Below are 24,730 nucleotides of genomic sequence, written 5' to 3' on the forward strand. Positions count from 1 at the left end.
AGCGTTCTCACAGGTTTGCGCTTTTGAAGTTTGCGCAAGGATTACTTTTTTTTTTTATATATACAATTTTTCTACAATAGCTTGTGTCTTGGATCCTATTTCAAGGTTTGCGTTCTCGAGCCTCAGGCACTGTTTTGTGCAAATGAGTGGCCGGAGTGTGTTAAGGGTTTCATGTTAGAACGGTGTCGTGTTAGCGGCCCCTAAGTTAATAACTAATGATCTTTGCAATGGAAGTGAATCAATCAAAACTAACTTTAGCTGGACAATAACTTTATTCTAGAGCTGCTGTAAAGCCAAAACAATCTCTATTACTTTAATTTCCTATTATCACTGTAAAGCTGCTTTGCTGCCTTAATCTAAGACTGTGGCTGAAGTCAGTTGTAGTTCTTGTGTTTCTGCTCGTCTCTTTTTCTGTTCTCTTCTTTCCTTCAGTGTTTCTGCTTGTTAATAGGCTTATTAAGGCTGAGATGACTCCATATTTAATATACACAGGTTTTGTGGCTCAGATAAGGTCCAGTTATGGTTTCTTTGCTCTTGGCATTGCTATGGCTTGCTTGTGGCTTTAAACGTGTGCCAGATGTGGGCTGGATCTGGGCCAACACAGTGTTGCTATGTGGGTTGTGGTTGTTCTTGTTTGTGTTTGTATAAACTACTTATAGTTTGTAGTTATAAGTAAAGTCTCACAGGAGGCGATTGAAACAATAAAAAATACTTATTTTATTAGTTACAATAAAAAGCAGTTAATGCAAAAAATAAAACTTTAAATCAGCTTAAGAAAGAAAGTTCAATTGTAAGATCATTCTATGTTTTGCAGGTACTTTCCAGGCAAATAGCATTCAAGCATCTTTATATAACATTAACCCAAAAGCAAGCAAAATAACTTATTTGAAACAGGTACATCACAATATCAATCCAATATCCAAAACAACATACAGGTGTGCTTGTTAATATATGTCCAAGACAACTAATGACTGACGAGAAACTAGAACAAAGGAAATGTGTAATTGACGAGAAATAGACTAAAATCCATGAAAATGAAACAAAACAGAGCATAACCCTTAGAACATGTGTCCATCAAAAACGCCTTGCTGAAAACGCCTAGCTGTGGGCGCTTCAGAGTGTTTTAGCAGCACAGCATTTTTTTCAGTTGAGACACTTATATGATACAGAATATCAGCGAAAGTGTTACTAGTATCTCATTTCACACATATTGTGTTTCGGTGTTGATTCTATATTAAAATTTCGGTACAATTTAACATATTTTCTCTGGCTCTTGTTTTAAATTATTTTGTTACGTTATTATGCTTGTTGTCGTCATCTGTTGACGTTGTACAAGCAGAATGTGGCGGTTGGTCGGTGTGGTTTTAGTCCCGCCTCTCCTCCCCTGTGATTGGACGGTTGGGTAAAAAGTGACAGTGATGAGCGCTGCGTTTTACCCAAAGTTGAACATTCTTCAACTCTCGGCGACCTGTAAAAAACCACTGAACGCTCAGCGCTTCAGCGTGAAAAAAACGTTTAGCACCTCGTTATGCTCATGGCTTTTTAAATAACGCTGCGCTCCTGTTGAAAACAATTGAAAAAATTCGCCAGCCATGTGAAAAAACGCTTTGGTGGACACGCGGCCTTACACCAGTAGAGCATATGAACAGAGGTGGAAAGAGTACTGAAAATTTGTACTCAAGTACAAGTACCGTTACATTGCTGAAATAATACTCAATTACAAGTAAAAGTACTGGTGTCAAAAAAGTACTTAAAGCAACAACATGGAACTTTTCCTCTGTAGTCGCCCTACAGGTTGGAAGCGGAATTGTCCATTACCGCTGTCGTAAAACGATTTACGGTTACTGTATATGAAGCATGCAGGTTTTTTTCATATGGGCAATGATAATATTATTAATCTTCCCCCTTTCATAATTTATACATGTTTAGTAGACTAAACATTTTAACTCAAACATTTGCGATTTGCATGTCGATTGCAATGCTCAAATCTGAACGAGAATGATAGCGATAGCATCCTAACCATCTAAAACTACCATGTTAGTGTTTACTAGCTACCAGATTGATAATTCGCTCATCTACTAACTGATTCATGAAGATAAATAAATGGAGGACCAGATAGTTTCCGTAACGTAGCCAGGCAGACAACAGATTAGAAAAACTAAAGATAGTATGCAAGCAATTTACAGTTACTTACTAGTTCAACAGCATGACGGCCAAGTCAGCATCGGTCTGGTAACTCTCCTCCTCCATAAGCTAACGCCAGCGAGCAAACGCTCGACCAATATTGATCCTCGTCCTGCCTTTCAATTTATCACTCTCCCTTTTCCTCTTCCGACTCTACTCCGACAAAACCTTGGACTTCTTACGTTTCGCTGCTGCTTCAGCCATGACGAAAACAGACGTACGAAAACAAACGCGCTGGTTGGCCACATTTGAGGAAGTGGTGGGCAAAGTGACGTATGCCGTAAAGCAGTCGAATTTTGTAGTTCTTTTTGAGCGCTGGTTACTACCCGCACCCCGAAGTTACATAGTGCCAGTAAAAGCGATACAGACCCCGTCAGGCTATGGCAGACGTCTCATTCAACCTATTGTAAGTCGATGTACCATCACAAGGGTCTTGGAAATATATTATGAAGGTTGAAAAGTTACATGTTGTTACTTTAAGTAAAAGTACAAATTACTCTTCTCAAAAACTACTCAGAGTACTAGTTACTAGTTACTTTTTAACTGGCGATAGTTAATGTATTACCAATAAATATTTAACCAAATCATAGATTTATGTAGAAAATAGCTACTTTTAACACGTTTTTACCTTATTGTCGAAGGACATTAGTGGTCATGATACTGGAATTTCTAACTTCAATATGACACCTTGAAATATGTCAGTATTCAGTAGGCCTAGCCTATAATTTTTAATACCATCGGGAAAACTACCACAAACTAAATATTTTAATATCTACATTTTTGTCCATCCATTTTGTCAAGGCAATCATTATTTTCAAGCATCGAAAAGCACAACACTCATTGTAACAGTAGCCTATTTTAATGGAAAAGTTTAATTCAAGTCTTCTGAAGAGACACGTCCACTTTATATGGTGAGATTTTAATTTAGGCTTTTGTTTACATATTTAAACATTGACCTATAACCATTACACTAATCTAACTTAAATATTTACTCACTCAGTGTAGGCTATTTGTCTTTACAATAGGGTAACGTTAACTGTTGCAATAGCTCACACACAGCACAAGGAAGCTTGATTTCAAGCTGAATTTAATTTGCAAAAAAGACCAGATTTTTCATAACTTTTGACAACGTTTAATTCAAGAGCATGGAGAGATTGGAGCTGGACGTCATTTGAGTCTGCAGTGAGAACCACTTGGAGAGATTCGCGATTGCACATGATATGACACAGTCCGAGAGCGCACACTCAATATCCGAGTCCAGTTCACTCGTATATTTGAGAGCTCGCGTCCAGTTTTCTGCAATAACATGAATGTGCCCTCGCGTTATAATATTGCACTTGTGATATTTACCATTAAAATATGCCATAGAAACTTGCAGGTATTAATAAAATTATGCGTAATAGGCCTACCTGCAATCCCGCACTGAGAGGAGGCGGGTGTGTCAAACTCGCTGTCGTTGAGATGAGAGAATGAGAACGCGCAGCTGGTATCGTATCGGTGTATTGGCCAAAATGAGTATTGACAGATATTTCAGTATTGATATGTATCAAAATATAGATATTTTGACAATACTACTATGTAGATTGTTGTTTCTCCAAACTTTCAGTCCAGCCATTAATCACTCTGAGCTCCTCGTCTTCTTCACTTATGATCAGCTCTTCAAAACCTGCTGCGACTGCGGCGGCTTTAATTCAGTCCGAATATCAGGGGTTTTATTGGTCCGTTTACGATCGAATATTTTTATTGGCTACCGAAATGCCAGTCAAAGATTTGAATATCAATTCAAATTGTACTCAGTAACGAAATGTGATTTTACAAGTAGCGAAGTAGATTACTTAGTTTAATATTGAGTACAAGTAAAATTACAGCTTTAAAAATATACTCAAAAAAGTACAAGTACCCAAAAAAACGACTTAATTACAGTAACGTGAGTAGTTGTAATTCGTTACTTCCACCTCTGCATATGAAGATACATGATCTGTTGTAAAAGAATAATTCTTCTAAAGTTTCTTAATATTTACTAGAAAACCAATGAAGCTGGAAAAAAAATATTAAAAGGGAAACATTTTTTACTGATTAATATCAATAAGCAAAAAATTACAATTATTAACTGTCTTTGTCATACTAAATATCCTTAAAGTTATCTAAAGGACTACAGTGAACTAAAGGAAACACAAATCACTTTAAGGGTCTCCAGTAAAATTAATCACACACAGGTCTAAAAGAATGAGGCAACAAACCCTCCACCACGAAACTAATAGTAAAAAAAGTGAAAAGAATTACATCAAAATTAATGACAGCTAAAAAATCAGACCTGTATAACGTTAGGCTAATTGCTAATTTACTGGCAGATCGGAGACTGGCGTTAATATCTGAAAGCATTGATTCAGTTGCATTCATCACTTGAATATGGATGCTGTAGTCCTCAGCATTTTTTCTGGACACTTTTGATGTTGTTGGGTTTGAGTCCACAGCAAAGACGTCTGAAGAACTTCCTGAACTGCTGTCTGACCTGGACAAGAATGAGACGAGAGGAGCTGAGTGACTTCATGACATCCATTTAACCTCTGAAACTCATCAACCACAATGGAATTTCTTTATAATAAAAAGGAAAGAAAATGTTTTATGAGACAATAGTTGCTCTTTCAAAAGTAAATACTGATATTTTACTTTTCTTTCTGTCTCTGGAGAGAGTGCAAATCTTTCCTATGGAGCGGGATCATAAAATTGCTGAACTTGTTACTGAGGACAAAATAAAAAAAGCTTGAGAAAGCTGGGCCTAAAAGTTTGAATTTCTGACAGTTGGAGTTTGAAAAGTTTTGGATCAATTGAACGTTCCGTCACAGGAAGGAAATGGAAGAATAGTAACAGATTAAACAACAGACTCTGACATTCTGCCTATAATAAGAAAACAACTGTAATAGTTCATGTTCAGTTTTGAATGGAATATGGTGGTAAATTGAGTGACGTCTGACCTCATTATTGAGGACACAATAGACCAGGAAGATAAAGGTTCCCTGCTGGGAGTTCAAGATCAGGAAGAGGATCTCCAGCTCCTTCCTGCCATTAATGACGAATCCCAGAATCCAGGAGCAACCAAGAACCACAAACTGAGCCAGTGTTTTAAATACCATAATCCTGCAGAGAAAGAGAGAGAAAGATTTAATGTGTCTTTGTTGTGTATGTTTTTCTATTCTATAGTGGCAGAGCAACAAACAGTGCACATTACTTGGTTTGTTTCATCTGAGAAACTTCCGCATTCAGTTTGGTGAGAGTTAAACACAGACTGGTGGCGATGCTGATGAAGAGAATCATGTTCAACTGCAGAAAAATAAGAAATTATCACATTATTTTTCTTGACTTCAACAACAGCCCATGAGAAATATGTCTGTAACTAGAACTCACTGCTAGTATGACCCAAACAGGACCAAGAAAACTCCAGATAAAACCTTTATCCCTTTGAATCCAGCAGCTGTTTAGAGGAAACATAATATAAGAAGTGAATTAATAAATCTAAATAAACTATTTCAGGTGTTGACTGTTGAAATACAGATATTAAAGTGTAAAAAATTACTAATGCATTTTTATCTTCTGGGTTATTTAAAAAAAAAAAAAAAAAACTCACTGTTCACTTCCGTATCCATCAGGAAACAGCCCAACAGACACGGCCACCACAACCAGAGCAATCGTATATCCAATCACCAGAGCCGGACAGTAACTGAGTACATTTAGTTGAGTACAGTACTTAAGTACAATTTTGAGGGATCTGTACTTTACTCGAGTATCATTTTTGGGGAGTACTCATGACTTTACTCAAGTACATTTGAGAGGCAAATATTGTACTCTTTACTCCACTACATTTCTATCCATAACTGTGAGTACCCGTTACTTCTAAAAAAGGAAAAAAGAAACATCTCGGAAACCCTCTCAAATGTGATTGGATTGTGCAGGCGCCACTGATTAGGACAGCCTATCAGCAATCACCTTCAGCTTTCCGCCAAAGTCAACTCCATGGTCAGATTTAGATAAGAGACGAAACCATGGACGAAACAATAGATGAAGACGCAGCAGGTCCATCCCGGGAGCGATATTTTTTTTCCCAGGATGGTAGGGGAAGACTCATGAATATTCATTAGGGAAGTCATCCCTGATTGGTCTTAACCCCAGTGACGGGTAGGTTTAGGGGCGGGGTTATGGAGGTCATAAGACCCCTAGTGACGGGTAGGTTTAGGGGTGGGGTTAGGGGTAGGTCATCAGACCAATCAGGGATGACTTCCCTAATGAATATTCATGAGTCTTCCCCTACCATCCTGGGGAAAAAAATATCGCATCCCGGGAATGTGCCAAGCCGTGGCCCCACCTCGCCAGACTATTTCAATTTTCTGTACAAGTTAATGATAGTTTTCGCTTCAAGTGTTTGCTGTGTTTACCAATGTAAGCACTGTGGCAGTAGTAATGCAATATTTAGAAAATGTACTCTTGTACTCTTGATACTCAAGTACTTTTAAAAACAAGTACTTTAGTACTTTTACTTAAGTAGACATCTGACTGTAGTACTTTTACTTGTACTTGAGTAAAATTTAGCAAGGGGTATCTGTACTTTTACTCAAGTAATGTAGCTGTGTACTCTGTCCGCCTCTGCCAATCACACACAGGAATTCACTGCTAAGCACCTCCCTCTTTTTGGAGCTGATCTGTGATAGGTTCTTCACACGGATGAAGAGCAGCACAGCTTCAATGAACATCCACACAAAGCCGGAGAGAAAGAGGAAGTGCAGCACACCTGATATCACGGTACACAACACCTGGAGATCATGAGAGACGGTTATGATGATTCTCAGTGAGACTGTGCTGAGCTGTAGGGCTCCTTCATCATTCTCACCTGATGAGGGCGTATGAGGCTCAGGAACTGTTGTGTGAGCAGGAACAGAAGGTGAGCCAACAGCAGACTGATGCAGAGGTTGATTCGAGCCACATTATTCACTGCAGGACTCCACTGACAAAGGGCAAAGGTCAACAGGGCCAAACTGAAGAACACCAGCCCCACGATCACACACACCAAATTCAACAGCTCCAGTAGATCCAGCAATGAGTCACTCTGAGAAAACATCCAAACTAAAATGTTTTAGAGAAGTTAAGTGGCATTACCAATTGTCCAAAATAACACAAAGCTGCTTGATTTGAAAGTGCCTTCTCTGTGAGCTGTGCTTCATACATCACTACAATAAACAATGTTTGCATCAAAAATTTGCTGATGTGACCTCTCCTTTACACAAAATATCACAGTCCTCACAAATGGACATAAAATGATAATCTCACACAGTAGATGAACTTAAGTGTCTTCAAAGCATTGCTTGAATAGCCATTTAATAGCTTTCAGGGCTGTAGAGGATGTTTTAAAGAGGGTTAATTTAGAGAACTTCTCTGAGGGTTTAGGAAGGGTTCTAACTGTAGGACATAACAGTTTTCACTCCAGGAAGTTACGCCTGTTATTTAATCTGCTTAAAATCTCCATCTTGCAAAATATTATAGATAAAACAAATAGAAAATAGAAAAAATATATATGTTGTATCATATAAATATAGCCGGGTGGTAATTGAACTTATAAGAAAGAGATTAAATCCCTTTAAGAAAAGTGAGCCCTGATGATGACGAATCCAGTCGTGTGTCAAGTAAATAAATCCTTGATTTAATCGATGTTCTATGTGAGTAAATGTGATGATCATCATTTAATCTGCTGTAATAGGCTCTGTTCATTTCCATCCTGTGTATGTATGTAGCACTGAGGATGTCAAAAGGGACAAAAAAATTGCACCCCCTTTAAATTTTGAACTTGGTAAAGACATTATTGTTATATTAATTTGTATTACTGGATTGCACTGTGTTCATTTTGGTTAAACTCAGGTTCGTCAGCAGGGGGAACTCAAGTGTTACACTATGCATCAGTAGCTGACTAAGAGTATAGAAGTAGCATTCAGTACGTGTGATCATAGATATCATATAAAGGCTAGATGCATAGATATCATATAAACGCTAGAAGTCTTATGGCGCAGTAACTTCTGGCATCACCGTTCGGCCATCTTGTCTCAGTGAAGCTGTGAATTAACACCAAAACTTTTACAGCATTTTAAGAAAGACTAAAAGCTATTTTAAAGGCAAGGCTAAAAACTATTTTTCAGTTAGACACCATTAAATAAATGGTTGATATGACTTAAACTAGACTACAGATAAAGGTAAAATATGTCTGTTTCTGCCACACACATCTTGCTTTTGACCTGGGAGTGAAGTAGTGTGTCAAATTGGTAATGCAACTATAGAGCCGGTCCGTAAGGCTGTTCCGTAAAAGATTACCACACAAATCCTCTTATCTCGCTGAAATCTTGACGGATTTACAAACGGTTTGGTTTCTTACAAACGTTATTAACGTGGCTATAATTCTGAATGCTTGAACATGTATGTTATAATTATTCTTATGTATGCAGTATATGTATGCAGTGTCATAACTACATCTCTGACGTTTATAACAAACCAAACCATTTGAAAATCGGTAGAAAATTGAGCAAGTTATGGTTATTTAAAAGTACATGCACAATTAAACAAGTGAGCGAGAACACTGTGGCAAGATGGCCGCCACGTGCGGACGTCGACCTCCATTGACCAGCAGCGCGCACGAGATATCTAGCCTTTATATATGATATCTATGGCTAGATGTCTTAAGGCGGAGTCACTTCCGGCATCACCGGCGGCCATCTTAACATAGAGAAGCTGTGAATTAAGGTGAGTGATCAGCACGCACACAAATCCTCTTATCTCGCTGAAATCTTGACGGATTTACAAACGGTTTGGTTTCTTACAAACGTTATTAACGTGGCTATAATTCCGAATGTTTGAACATGTATATTATAATTATTCATATGTATGTAGTGTCATAGCTACACCTCTGACGTTTATAACAAACCAAACCGTTTGAAAATCTGTAGAAAATTTAGCAAGTTATGGTTATTTAAAAGTACATGCACCATGTTACGAGTGAGCGAGCACACTGTGGAAAGATGGCCGCCACGTGCGGACGTCGACCTCCATTGGCCAGCAGCGCGCACAAGACATCTAGCCTTTATATGATATCTATGCGTGTGATGAAGTGCGGTGTACATGCAAAGAAAAGTGCTCCTTGTTTGACCTGTGTTTTTCATGTCTTTTGTACAGGTAAGCTGACAATAATCTTTACACTAGTAATGCCCAACAGTATTGTATTTTTATAGAGCTGTAGTTCGTGCCTGAGACGTTAAGAAAAGTTTAATTTGACTGTGATTAAGAGTGTCGTACGTAAAATGGCGGACGAAAGTGTTAACAACTCAAGAGAAATACTAGTAACTTTTAACGTGAGCAAAAAGGAGGAATAAAGGCCTAAAGAGATATATACTCGAGATGTGAGTGCGAAACGAGGGATAACTAATCAAATAGATGTGTACGAACATTGATTAAGTCGTGTGTAGTGACAAGTCTGGGCAGTCTGAGTTAAGAAGGCACACGTGTCTGTGATTAGTCTACACATCTACACTTTGTCAGCCATTACATGTAAAAGCGCATTCAGTATATACTGTTAATAAGATTCAGTGGTAAAATGCTTTTATTAATCATTTTGTGAGATTGTTATGAGAACACAGTAACTGGTGATCGGTTGAAATCTGGTTCATTATATAGTCAGTTCATTAGCATATTTCATAGAAGATTAAAAACAGTTAAAACAGCCACAGCAAAAACTCCAGTGTTAAATTAACACTCCTGGGAGTACATGTGAGACCACACTTGTAGAGTGTAAAGTGTTAAAATATGAGTGTTAAATTAACACTCAAGAGTGTTTAAGTTAATGAGATAATTAAGTGATTAATTGAGTGATGATTGATCATTATTAAAGACACCTGATGTTAACAAGCAGAATCACTGAAGGAGAAAATCACAAATTGTAAGCCACCGTTATGGTGATCAGTGTTTGCTTTAGTTGGACTCTTGACCATTATATTATTAACTTTAGATTTTGTTTGGTTGTTGTATCTGAGTTATAACTGCTAGATGAACAAAGAAAAAATGTGATCTGATGGTGTTGGTTATATTATGACAATCATCATTTGAACTTGATCACTGAACTCATATTTCTGACTTAGATTTATGTTGTTGGTTACAGCACAACTGTGATTCTGCAAAAATATCCAGAATTTTAGATATAATACAAAGGATTTCTTAAAAGTTGTTTTGAAAAAAAAAAATCTTTCTTTTAGGCACACACAGATGTCAAGATTCAGTCAATGCATCTCAACAATGGTGACGAGCAGAATATTCAATTAGGAAAAGTAAATTACATAGACAATTCAGATCATAATTTATTCATACCGCAATGCATGATGGGAACCATTAATGAGTTGTGATTGGTGGCAGCCACTGCAACATGCTTTATTATTGTCACCATTGTTGAGATTCACAGGCTGATTATTGATGTCTGTGTTTCTAAATAAATTCATTAATTTGAAAGTCTTTTGATCAGAACAATGTTAATTAAATATTTTGGATTACATGACAAATACTGAAAATCATATGCTGTAGAATCACAGAGCTGCTGTAATTAACAAATCCAAACTATCTCAATAAGTTTAGTTTTTCAGATCACAACATGATTATGTCAAAACATAACCAACACCATCAGATCACATTTTTTCTTTGTTCATCTGACTGTTATAAATCAATAACAGCAGACAAGCAAAATTTAAAGTACACATATAATGGTCAAGAGCCCAACTAAAGCAAACAATCATCACCATAATGGTAACTTACAATTTGTGATTTTCTCCTTCAGTGATTCTGCTTGTTAACATCAGGTGTCTTCAATAATGATCAATCATCACTCAATTAATCACTTAATTATCTCATTAACTTTAACACTCTTGAGTGTTAATTTAACACTCATATTTTAACACTTTACACTCTACAAGTGTGGTCTCATATGTACTCCCAGGAGTGTTAATTTAACACTGGAGTTTTTGCTGTGAGTGATTACAAGTATTAAAATATATGTGCAGTTATCAATGCTAGAGTAATGTGAATTTATACTAAATAGCTATTTACATGGTTATGTTTATCGAGTTTAAATGCATGACTCACTTGTATTCATGGTAAAGTAGTTTGTGATATTTTAATGACGTTATTTGTCAGACCTTTCTTTTATGCCATAAGAGAGCGGGCACAGCACATGTTCAGATCTATGTTATGATGTTTATGTATTTAGAGTATGTATTTCTTGAGAATTGAGTGTGGTATGAAGAGTAATGTGTATAGTGCTATCAGACATGTGATTGTTAATGATAATCTGTTAAGGTATCACACAATAACAGAATAGAAGTAGCATTCAGTACGTGATGAAGTGTTTGACCTGTGTTTTTCATGTCTTTTGTACAGAAATAAATGTGCTGTCCTAGGAAGTGACATTGCATCCTTATTAAAAGTGTAACATGTATAATGTGTATTTTGTGGTTAGAGTTCCAGATGATCGAAGATGTTTGATCGATGCACATGACAGGCATTACGAAGTCTCTGTAAAAGAGTTCGGTAAGTCATTAATGTAATGTGTATGTGCATAACAATAACAAATGTGAATGACGTGCATAATATCATATGAGTGTTATATTTCATTTTCGTGATGAAAATGCTGACAGTGGTTTTTGTGTATGTGTAAAGTGTATTGTTTCACCCCGAAAGTGTGCCCTAACATTCGTAATAATTGGTAATTCGGAGAAATTTACACTTTATACGGCTTTACTTAATTTTCTGTGAGGATATTTTTTGTGAACTATTCATCTTGAGTTTATAAACTTGGTCGTATAATTATGGTGGGGAATTTGAGTAGTGTGATTGAGTGGTTGAAGTTGAGTGATACTAAATTATCACCTGTTATTTGTTGAACCATTCAGTTCACAGCATTGCAGATCTCAAAGAAAATTTAAACAATTGGTTGAATTAATAGAGAATAATAAAGCAAATCTAAAACGTGCTTCAATGTCAGTTGATTTATTTTGTTAACTGGCAACATAATGATAAAACAAATATCTATACCATTCAAATCAACTAGTCTGTTGGTGGATGACTAGTCCACCAAACTTCTGGTAGACAATGTCATAAATCTTACCTGTCTGACATGTTCTTTCACATCTGATGGGCGGCTGGTTTGCATGATGAGAGCGAATGTGGACAGATGAACACAGGAACACACAGTGTAGCTGCTGTTGGTCTTTAAAACAGAACAACCATCTACAATCCACTCGCTGATGTTCCAGTACACACAGGACAGAGAACCGTTGGGGTCAAACTCCTGCAAAAAGAAGAAAGAACATGCAGAAAATATAACAACACTGAATATTAGATGTTTTCAGATGTTCATCAGTTCTCAGGTTGGACAAAAACACATTTCAGTCTCTCACTCTGATGTGTTTGAGGGTGAAGTTGACTGGTTTGGTGAGTTTAGTGTTGGTGGTTTTGGGAAGAGTAGCTGAGATCACAGTGGACATCATGGTTTTAATCGTGTCATTTGATGTGTTGAAGAAGTCTGGCTTCAGTAGATTCTCCATTGTGTTATAACTCATGAAGGCCACAGCAGCTGATGATCCTGTGTGACAGACATAGAAGCTTACATACAAAACTACTTGCATAACTTGCATAATACAGGAGTTCAACATGTTTTATGCACTGTAAAATTTCAATATCCTTCAAAATAACTGATTGTACTTAATAATATACACACTAATATTGAAACATTGCTGGATCTCATGCTGTAGAATCACAGAGATACTTTGATCAATAAATATACATTTTAAAATTAGTCATAAAAACACGTGATCCTCTTGGCTTTCTCTTGCCATAACAAATGTGATTTACAAACTCAGTCACAGCAGCCAGAGAAAAACTAATTTTAAAGAGTCAAGAGCTCAACTAAAGCAAATACTGATACTGAAACTTTATTATTTTCAATAAAACATCAACATATAAACCTCTGTTAATTCTCAACAAGAACGTTTGTACATGTATGAAAGAAATAATGTTAAACTGGTTTGTAAACTGGTTTCACACTCAGTGTGGCTGGAAGTCAGTTGTAGTTCTTGTTTCTCTTTTTTCTGTTCTTGTTTCTGTCCTTCAGTGATTCTGCTTATCAGGTGTTCAGTGTCTCAATTCACTCATTTGTTTTCATTTACTCTGTCAAGTGGACTATATTAGCACATATTATATTAGTTAAATTCCTGTGGGCTACTTTCTCGAAAATTGCAAATATTTCCCAGAATGCATTGTTTTCTACGGTATATTATTGTTTTAGTGGGAAAATGTGTGTTATTGCCAGAATTCTGCAGATTTTTTACGGCAAGGTTTAATAGTGTTCAACGCTGGAAACTGCAGTAATCCTGTGTCTAAATGAACACACTATCACTGCAATACTGAAAGCTGTAGTGAACCACACATGAACCTTCTGCAATTCTATTAAATTACCACACATGAAGTGCAGTATTTTAAACAGTGTCCTTACTAACAGTTAATGCATTTACACACTACTGAAGTGGTTTCAAATAACTGCACAATGCGCTGAAATTTACAAGAAGAAACTTGACCAACAACTGCAACACAAAAACAGCAATTTATTAACAAACATTAAAAGCTGAATAAGCAAACAAACAAATAAACCAGTATATTCATTACAACATTGCTGCACGTAACTGCTGTTCATTGCAGTTGTTGCACAGTAACATTGTGGATCACTAGTTTATTTTGAACTAGTGAAGTGAACGGACGACCGGGAGGAGGACAAACAACAAAGTCCAGGGTGGTGATGTAGTTGGAGTGAGCCAAGTGGTGGCCTTGAGCAGGGGCTGATGGATATTCCTCCAGGCCACAGCCAGGGTGGTGCCCCACGGCGGCATTGATGGAGGGAGGAGCCATGGAGGAATACTGATGAGGGAGATGACAACGGCGAGGATGGAGCCCACCGCCCAGCTGATGAGCCGAGGTACTGGAGATATGGTGAGGATACTGTAGGCCGCAACGGAGCTGCAGCAACGACCTCCCGAGAGCGAGGCGGGGGTCTGGAGGTCTGAGGGGGAGTTGGAGCGACTGAGGGCGGAAGGGGTGGAGGACCATAGAGCAGCAGACAGTCCGTGAGTACGCAGCGAAGGTGAAGCGAGGTCGAGGGTGGAAGGAGTGCAGGTGCGGGAGTCTGGGCGACAGGTCTCACTTCCAGGTGCGGAGGGCTCACATCCGAACCCTCGAAGGCCACCATCACTCCCTTGGCGAAAAAGAAAATCAACGCGTTCACTTGTTAGGTCCAACTCCACAAACATCATTATCCACTTCAATTATTACTAACCAGACTGACTTTATTTCTGTCAGACGTCTACAGAAGCTCTTATTGAGAATTAACAGATATTTAGATGTTGAAGATTTGAGTATAAGCAGAGGTTAGATGTTGTAGATGATTTGTTGAAAATGTTTCACTTGAAGTTATGTAGCCATTATGGTGATCAGTGTTTGATTTTAATTAATGTTTTTTAGAGAATGCTATCCTACCCTTTAGGAAAATGTTTTTTTTTTTTTTTTTAATTCCTTCATTAAAACAAAAAATGTTCATCAGTGATTGTATAACAAGTGCAGGCAAACGTTTGTTAATGTTGTCAGTTAATTTTAGAAAGTGTACAGTAGGTCTGCTCACTGTCAGTAACTGTGGTGAATAGGGGTGGGAGAAAAAATCGATCCATCGATGCATCGCGATTCTCTCTCCAACGATTCTGGATCGATTCTGAGAATTTCAGAATCGATTCTGAGCTTAGTTTTTAACCAGATATGCGATGACGCTGAGTTTGCTTTAGAAACACCCGTAATCTGCTTTCTCTAATTCCTCACACACATACATACACCAATCAAACTTTCCGTAAAATAATCTTTCATAAGTTCGGAAAGGTTGAAGCGAATTACAAGGACATTCACAGGCTTCATTGCACAGGATGCGCTGTGAGACGCGCGCTTTGTTTGATGTTACGTTACACTTGAAGCGTGCTGTCTCGCCTTTCGGTATTTTCCTTACAAATGCTCTACGAAGTCATCATTTATGTGGTTTGGAATGCAGTGGACTTGTATATTTAAAATATGAACCTGACTAACAGAAGGCTGCTTTCAATTTCAAATGCTGACACGCGCGCTTTGTGTGTAGACTGCTCGCGCATGCGGCTGTTCGACTCCGTGTAAGTGGTTTAATATACTTGTGCAAAATTAACGTAAACACAGCCAGTTATGTCTTAGGGGATTAAACGGACAGGACAAACCACTTTACTTCTTATATTTCAAAAGAGATCCGTGCGTGAATGCAGCTTAATAGATCTCCCGCAGTCTATGATGTCATAGTAAAAAACAAGAAGTAAAGATGAAGAAAAATCACTCACAGTTCTTGAATGGAAAACGTTGATAATCTTAAATAGGCTACTGAAAGCACTATTTGTTTGTTTGTTATGTTTCTATGCTCCTCTTTATTATTTGCTACTTACTTGTATGTTTTGAAGTTATATTAGTTTAAAATTCTTAACATACAACTGTTTTAATTTTAATTTTATTTTATTTGTAATTTAAAAAAAAAAAAGTACTTACATACTGTGAATCGTTTTTTTGAATCGAGAATCGTTTTTGAATCGAAAATCGATTTTGAATCGAATCTTGAGCCTAAAAATCGATATCGAATCGAATCGTGACATTTTCTGAATCGTGCACCTCTAGTGGTGAATGTCAGATTTTTTATTAAATAAGTTTTACATACGTGTTCCATTGTTACTCTTTGCAATCCCAACGAGGTCAATGTCCAAAGAAGCATTTTTTGTGCCCAGCTGAGGGATTTGGTCGGAAGTGAATTTTGGTCCAATCATTAAGATTTGTACCTCTAAAGAAAATGTGAATGAATCTGAACTCTTGTGTCTCCTTTTATTTACTTTACATTTAAAGCTGCCGTCGGCAACATTTTTTTGATCATATTCAGTGAAATCGACACTATAATCCGACAGAACAACATAAATAAGGTGGTTTTAGAAAAAAAAAACCTGAGCTTCTAACTCCACCTGGAGCGTGATATTTGTTTTGCAAAAATCCACCGCTCCCGGATCATCGGGTCCAATCAGCGCAGGGGGGTGTGAGATCTGACTGTCAATCACAGGTCCTGCACACGCTACAGATCCCCCATCCTTGCGCACGTTACAATATCACATGAACACGACACGCCTGAAGTTCGCCTGAAGATTGCATGAAGCGTGATGGCGGAGAGAAAATCTACTAACAAGTTTCCAATTCCTCGGTTATTGCTATCTATGGATAGATTAGCCAGGGCAGCCTACCTCCGAGTCCATGGTGTTGATCGATGCTGAAGAGACGGACGTGTTCACAGAAAATCAGGTACACACGCACTGACAAGCACGACCTCAATGGGAGGGTGCTCGCTGGTAGTGGGGGAGGGGCATGACAGTTGTAAACATTCAAAATTTTGGCTAAGTTGACCCAATCTGCCAGACTTGCCGACTGCAGCTTTAACATAGCAAGAAATGCATGAGGAACTAGGCCTATCTGCAAAAAGCCAGATTCTGCACCTTAATCCAAAAAGGGATTACTAAATATACAAATAAATCAAATTCTATATAGAAGTTAAAATTATTGATTCACAAACCCTTTAGAGCATATTTAGTATGTAAAATTGTGTGTAGTTCTAGATACAGTTGTGTCTTCACTTACCTACAGTGTCAAGAGTAAAACTGACACTGTCATTTGTGTTTGTTGGCTTAACCAGTAAAGATATGAGCTTCTCACTGGCTTTTAATACACGGTTTCCAAATGTCACTAGTTCCGTCGAGTCAGCTGATTGAATCTCTGAAGTGTTAAGAGCCACATCCAAAATTGTAGTCACAACCTAATTGGTTATGATACAAAAACACTTATGAACGATCAATACTTCCAGACAAGCAGCATTAAATGTTCTGTTATCATAAATTACTGATATTTGGTTATTTTATGATTTCTCTCTTAAAGCTTACATCCAAAGGGAGCACTTGAGCTGTAATGTTCTCTATGTTGTCAAGAAGATTTTGTAAACATCCTGCAGAAGTCTGATTCTGAAATCACAAGTGAGCTTTATAAATAAAACTGAAAGACTCTGTGCACTTTGAAAATTAAAGTACGTACCTTGATGAAAAAATCAGCGTACCTTGCATTGATCCGGCAGTATGTTATCCAGAACTGCAATGAGGGAATTCATCATTAAAACATGAATACAGTAAAATAAAACACCACATTCCAGTCTACATATGCTCACCTGTAGTAGTAGTTGGACTGAGTGTGGTTGGGGTGGTAGTTGGACTGAGTGTGGTTGGGCTAGTAGTTGGACTGAGTGTGGTTGGGGTGGTAGTTGGACTGAGTGTGGTTGGGGTAGTAGGTGGACTGAGTGTGGTTGGGGTAGTAGTTGGACTGAGTGTGGTTGGGGTGGTAGTTGGACTGAGTGTGGTTGGGGTGGTAGTTGGACTGAGTGTGGTTGGGGTGGTATTTGGACTGAGTGTGGTTGGGCTAGTAGTTGGACTGAGTGTGGTTGGGGTGGTAGTTGGACTGAGTGTGGTTGGGGTGGTAGTTGGACTGAGTGTGGTTGGGGTGGTAGTTGGACTGAGTGTGGTTGGGCTAGTAGTTGGACTGAGTGTGGTTGGGGTGGTAGTTGGACTGGTCGGGGTGATGTTATTCGCTACTAGAGCATGTGCAGGTGTCATTATTACCAATGCAGTTACAGCCATTACTCATAAAGTCAAATACATTTTTTTTCAAATAAATATTTAGGTTGATGATCCCATTCCAGCAATGGGACTGGTCTTGGTTTTGATATCTCTGGTATGAGAAATCATGCATTGTTGTGTTGCAGTACATGCGGTACTGAGCACCAGTGCAGACGTATGTGTCTTTATAAAGCTCACAGTCAGGGTCTATGACTGGAGTAACTGATGTAGGGTTAGTGATGTTATTGATATAAGTCTCACAGAAGCAGGAGGACAAAGTGCTAATAGAGCAGTTACAGGTGTCCTTATTACCAACACAGGTACAGTTATTATTCGTACACTGGTACTGGTCTTGGTTTTGGGATCTCTGGTAGTAGAAACGATGCATTGTTGTGTTGCAGTGCATGCGATACTGAGCACCAGTGCAGATGTACGTGTCTTTATCAAGATCACAGTCAGGGTCTATGACTGGAGTAACTGATGTAGGGTTAGTGATGTTATTGATATAAGTCTCACAGAAGCAGGAGGAGAAAGTGCTACTAGAGCATGTACAGGTGTCCTTGTTACCAATACATTCAGAGTTACCACTCATACATTCATACTGAGATTGGTTTTGGTTCTAATATCTCTGGTAGTTGAAACTGTGCATTCTTGTGTTGCAGTACATGCGGTACTGAGCACCAGTGCAGATGTACGTGTCGTTATAAAGCACACAGTCATAGACTGGAGTAACTGCTGTAGGGATGCTATAGCTATGATTAGTACAGAAGCAGGAGGATGAAGTATTATAGGAACATGTACAGGTGTCCTTATTACCAAGGCAGTTACTGTTATTACTTCTACAACGGCGCTCATTTTGGTTGTAATAGAAATCTTGCATTGTTGTGTTGCAGTACATGCGATATTGAGCACCAGTGCAGATGTACGTGTCATTGTAAAGCACACAGTCATAGACTGGAGGAACTGCTGTAGTGAGAGCAATGATATTACCGTAAGTCTCACAGAAGCAGGAGGAGAAAGTGCTACTAGAGCATGTACAGGTGTCATTATTACCAATGCAGTTACAGCCATTACTCATAAAGTCAAATACATTTTTTTTCAAATAAATATTTAGGTTGATGATCCCATTCCAGCATTGGTACTGGTCTTAGTTTTGATATCTCTGGTATGAGAAATCATGCACTGTAAAAAAGAATACATTGATTTTATTGATATCTAATTAATAAAAATGAGGCAACAGATTACAAGCAATATTATTAATTAAATTTAACAAATTAGAATTGAGTAATAATTAATCAAATGAATTCCTTAAAAGGTAACCATTTAAAATGAGTAAAATTTACAAAATATCTTTTATTGCCAACAATGAAGACACCTGGTGTTAACAAGCAGAATCACTGAAGGAGAAAACCATAATTAAAGTCACCATTGTGGAGATCAGTGTGTGTTTTAGTTGGGCTCTTGACCTTAAATTATTAACTTTAAGTTTTGTTTGGCTGTTGTACACACTGAAAAAAATGATTCATTGACTAGTTGAATTTACTAAAAAAAATTATGTTAATTGGATCCACATAATTGATTTTAGCTACATTTAAACAAATGCATTACGTTGAACTAAGTTCAGCTTAATGCATTTGTTTAAATGTAGCTAAAATCAATTGTGTGGAACCACTTACGATCATTTTTTTTAGTAAATTCAATGATTTCAGTAAATTCATTGAATTTACTAAATGTTTTTATCGTAAGTGGTTCCACACAATTGATTTTAGCTACATTTTAACAAATGCATTAAGTTGAACTTAGTTCAACATAATGCATTTGTTTAAATGTAGCTAAAATTAATTATGTGGAACCAATTAACATAATTTTTTTTAGCAAATTCAACTAAGTCAATGAATCAGTTTTTTCAGTGCATGAGTTATAACAGCCAGATGAACAAAGAGAAAAGGTGATGTAATGGCGTTGGTTGTGTTTTAACATAATCATTATTTCACAATCATTTGACCTGAATCACTGAACTCATAGAGTGCAATTTATGAGTTAGGTTTACTTTATTAATTATAGCAGCACTGGCCTTGTACGGCATAATATTTTTTAACTTTTACAATGTAAGGCAAATAATTTCTAAAAAGTTTTTCTTACATAAAAGGGAGACACACAGACATCAATAATCAGCCTGTGAATCTCAACAATGGTGACATTTATAAAGCATGTTGCAGTGCATTCTGGGTGCCACCAATCAAAACTCATTCATGGCTCCCATCATGCATTGCTGCATGAATAAATAATGAGCTTATGTTCAGAGGTGATCTGTTCGTCACCATTGCTGAGATTCATACGCAAAATCTTGATGTGTGTTTGTGCCTAAAAAAAAAAAAAAGAAAAAAAAAATATATATTTATTTATTTTTTATTATTGATTTGATCATTTGGATTTCATTGAAAAGGCTAAAAATATTATACTGCTGTAATTAATAAAGTTAACTTAACTCATAAATTGGACTCTATATGAGGTTCAGTGATTCAGGTCTAATGATTGTGAAATAATGATTATGTTAAATCACGACCAACACCATCAGATCACCTTTTCTATTTGTTCATCTGGCTGTTACAACTCAGGTACAGCAGCCAAACAAAACTTAAAGTTAATAATTTAAGGGTCAAGCGCCCAACTAAAACACACACTGATCTCCACAATGGTGACTTTAATTATGGTTTTCTCCTTCAGTGATTCTGCTTGTTAACACCAGGTGTCTTCAATGTTGGCAATAAAAGATATTTTGTACATTTTACTTATTTTAAATGGTTAACTTTTAAGGAATTCATTTGATTAATTATTACTCAATTCTAATTTGTTAAATTTAATTAATAATATTGCTTGTAATCTGTTGCCTCATTTTTATTAATTAGATACTAATAAAATCAATGTATTATTTTTTACAGTGTGCATTGTTGTGTTGCAGTACATGTGGTACTGAGCACCAGTGCAGATGTATGTGTCTTTATAAAGCTCACAGTCAGGGTCTATGACTGGAGTAACTGATGTAGGGTTAGTGATGTTATTGATATAAGTCTCACAGAAGCAGGAGGACAAAGAGCTAATAGAGCAGTTACAGGTGTCCTTATTACCAACACAGGTACAGTTATTATTCGTACACTGGTACTGGTCTTGGTTTTGGGATCTCTGGTAGTAGAAACGATGCATTGTTGTGTTGCAGTGCATGCGATACTGAGCACCAGTGCAGATGTACGTGTCTTTATCAAGATCACAGTCCAAAACCGGACTAACTTCTGCTCTTGATTTAGCGGAAGTGGTGGATGTTAAACCTGAGGACCAGAAAGATGTGATCAAAGTCAGAATACACAAATACAAACCAGGTAAATTTATCTTCAGCATGTTTAGCACATTTAATTTGAAACACATGAGTTTACACTGTTTAACAAAACTGAGAAATGTCCTTTTCGTTCAACAGATAGTTATATCTCAATGATATATATATATAGTAATCATACTTTAAAATGTATAAAATATTTTCTACATTTCTACATTTATGAGAGCGACAACCCCATTCTAAAGCCAAATTAATCCCTAAAAAAATAACAAATAAAAATCACAAATTCTGTAGTTTCTCCCAACAGCCAAAACACTGTGAGTCTTGTAATAGGAATGCAGAATAACTGTGTATTAGTTACATAGACAACTGCGTATTTAACTATGACTAAACACAGAGAAATGTATGTAATCAATAGTATAAAAAATGTAATACAGTTCACAGGGTCAACCGAGAGTTTGAAGCAATCACCACTGGCTTACACTTACACAGGATTAAAGTGATGATAGTCAACAGTGACCGTACAACACCTGGCATGAAAAAAAGAGGACAAACATCAGCCATGATGGTTGAGAGTTGAAACAAATTTTGTGTCTTTTTATGTTTAGACTACAAACAACTAAATTAATTAAAGTCAGATGTTTTCTGTCTCTCTGAACAAAACCTAACACACTAAAATCCAACTTTTTCTTAAAAACCTAAAGACAGATTGAGGTTTCACACCAGTCAGTCACAGGTCTGGTTTGAATATGCAAATACTTAAAGGGGTCATGACATGACAAATTTGCCTTGATCTTATGCTATATAAGAGGTCTTTGTACCATTAACCTGTTAAGCTGCAACCCCAGTTTTGAAAAATCCCCAGAAATGACATACCCAGACTGAAACAGATACAGTTCATGAACCCTTTTGCACTAAAAACACAAGTATGATCTCATTTGAAAGCTGACACCTGGCAGTTTATTGTAAATGTAGAATTAATTATTGTCATAATAAAAAAAAAATGGTTATAAATAGCTTCAAAATTTTGTAAAGTTATTAGAAATTTATTTTTATGAAACATCTTCATGAAAATTAAATTGAAGTTGGCACTGTAGCAATCTAGAAATGCACTGCAGCTACAGCCATATGTGTGACCATGTTATATTTAAAATCTGAAGATGGTAAGTCTAAAACTCTGTATTTAGTTAAATGTTTTTCAAGATCATGTCATGTGACTTTATTTTGATTAGACTCAAAAATGCTACTGATGTTTAGTCATCATCTAATCATCCATTCAGTCTTTTGTCTCTATTGTTTTGTGGTGCAAACGAGCCCCATTCAGTCTCAGTCTCCCCCTGCACACATTCACACCTCTCCAGCCTGGTTATGGCTCTAAATATGCATTTCTTTTGTCTGCATTATAGTTACTAACGACTGGCTATTCACAGGCTATTCATAGGGTTTCAAACCCTAATTTCTTTTATCAAAGTTCTCACTTACATTTGAAACTGTATCAAATGCCCTTCTGGAATAAAGAATCATTTCAGTAAGCATTCCTATTTAGAAAAAAACATCAAATAATAACTGCTAGGTGGCAGGTGCACCTGGGGCTAGCTAGCATGTTAGCTTAGCACACCATCAATACACAACAATATATGAGATTAAAACCATGTTTGTGCTCCAAACTTACTTTATAACGCAAGTCGAGTGTTTTAAATAATCTTCTGTGACCTAATTTGGCTTCAGATAAAAAAATCAGACAGAAAATATATTATTTTATAGTATTCTGCACGATGATAACTCTATATCGATTAGCATTACATTATAAATATAATCTATTATTATGAAAATACCTGACATGGCTCGAAGAACACAGGTAACTCAAATATCATTGCAATCATGTTTATTGTCTTCAAAATATATTTATCTGCATGTTACATCCATTACAGCGATCTCTCTGTTTAGCTGTGTGTGTATCAGTGACGTCGTGGAAAGTCACATGATTATGGCACTTCTTCATGTGTTCCATATATGGACTATTATTGTGCATGTAGCGCCCTCAGGCTGTTGGTATGGATTGAAAACACATTACATCAGTATCCAGCGCTCATAATGATTACATCGACGCATTTGGGTATAAATTCAATAAATATTATTCCTGTCTATAGAAATCTGATGTAAACCTATGTGAATCTATCAATATTTCTCCAAATCTGCACATTTTTGAGCTAAAAGCCCTGAGGGACGTTGTTTTGTGAATCGCTGTCATGACGACAGCACGGAGTTCTCTTACGAGAGGTTCTCTCGTACTTGCGTAATATCTTAAAAAAGCCAAAAATTATCCTTAATTTTGCAATAATGTAAAATGCATTGCAGCAGCATGCAGACATGGGCGAGACAGCTCGCGCGCCCATTGGCTGCTCTGCGGCAACTGCACCAGCCTATCGAGAGAGGCCCCTCATGACGTCCGAACCAATGAGGGCGCTTCGCGCCCAATGCGTCATGTCCCGCCAAAAGAGGGTGGGGCTCGGCTATAAATATAGCCTCGAGAGGCTGGTTTGACCAATTTTTCATCTCTTCAGCGAAGCTCACGCATCGCTGGATCCCGAGAGGAAGAAGCCGCGCCGTCTGATAGAAGCACTCAGCGGGATTAGTGCTGCATCTGAAGCTGCTGGTCGACAACTCGCCGCCTTCAGTCACCGTTCCTGCTCACGCTTTCCGGCGTACATATCCTTTTCTCTGCTACTGTGTTTTGTGTATGTGTGTGTTCGCCGCCGCGACACACACTCTCATTGCACTAAAAGAGCCGGGCGTCTTTATCAAGACACCCCTTTTCCTGGTAAGGATCACGCAGCTCTCGCGCTCGCTGACGGCGCTGCCCTCAGCGAGCTAATGCCTACGGTGACTCTGAGGACTCGCCTGGCATCCTTCTCCGAGACTGCACCTCCGCCCGGCGCGGTACCGCGCCGTAAAAAACGCCGTGCTCAACGGGTCCCGGAACCTCCCCCAGCCCACAAAGCTCGCCGGTGCGCCCGCCTGCTTCACCTGCTTCGCTGAGTCCCTTCCTGATGGACAGCGGCCGCCGCGTGCCGCCACTTCCGTCGTGGATGTAGACCAAGAAGCAGCGTCTGTGGGGGATGATATCTGCTCTCCCTCTGTTCGAGCCGCGCAAACTGCGCCGTTCACAGGAGATGTCAGGAGCGGACGGTCACGGGGCTAGCTTTCTCTCTCCCTCTGTTCAAGCCGCGCAAACTGCGCCGTTCACAAGGGAGACCGGAAGCGGACGGTCACGGGGTTAGTTTTTTCTTTACGTTATAAGAAAAGCTACCCCGCCCTAGTTGCGCCCCATTCACGCGTCACTCACTGGCGAAATGAGAAAAGTGTTTTTGTCCCGCCGAGGCCGGACTAATCTCCATTT

At 37.9% G+C, this 24,730-nt stretch overlaps 1 protein-coding gene across 1 annotated transcript; it reads right to left on the reverse strand.

The window, feature by feature from the left end:
- Positions 1–4,609: 4,609 nt before the first annotated feature.
- Positions 4,610–23,172, reverse strand: LOC311077977 (adhesion G protein-coupled receptor E1-like; the record flags this gene model as incomplete). The annotated part of the gene is made up of 17 exons (XM_084106623.1): positions 4,610–4,696; positions 5,160–5,322; positions 5,414–5,505; positions 5,590–5,656; positions 5,810–5,902; positions 6,838–6,989; positions 7,067–7,282; positions 12,371–12,544; positions 12,654–12,838; positions 16,019–16,138; positions 16,978–17,152; positions 17,277–17,354; positions 17,447–17,478; positions 17,555–17,974; positions 18,198–18,476; positions 21,014–21,325; positions 23,166–23,172. The coding sequence occupies 17 exons, from the start codon at positions 23,170–23,172 to the stop codon at positions 4,610–4,612; spliced, it is 2,652 nt and encodes an 883-aa protein (XP_083962749.1).
- Between the last annotated feature and the right edge of the window lie 1,558 nt (positions 23,173–24,730).

This window comes from Abramis brama (assembly GCF_963993115.1).
Source record: "Abramis brama genome assembly, chromosome: 2".
NCBI lineage: Eukaryota > Metazoa > Chordata > Actinopteri > Cypriniformes > Leuciscidae > Abramis > Abramis brama.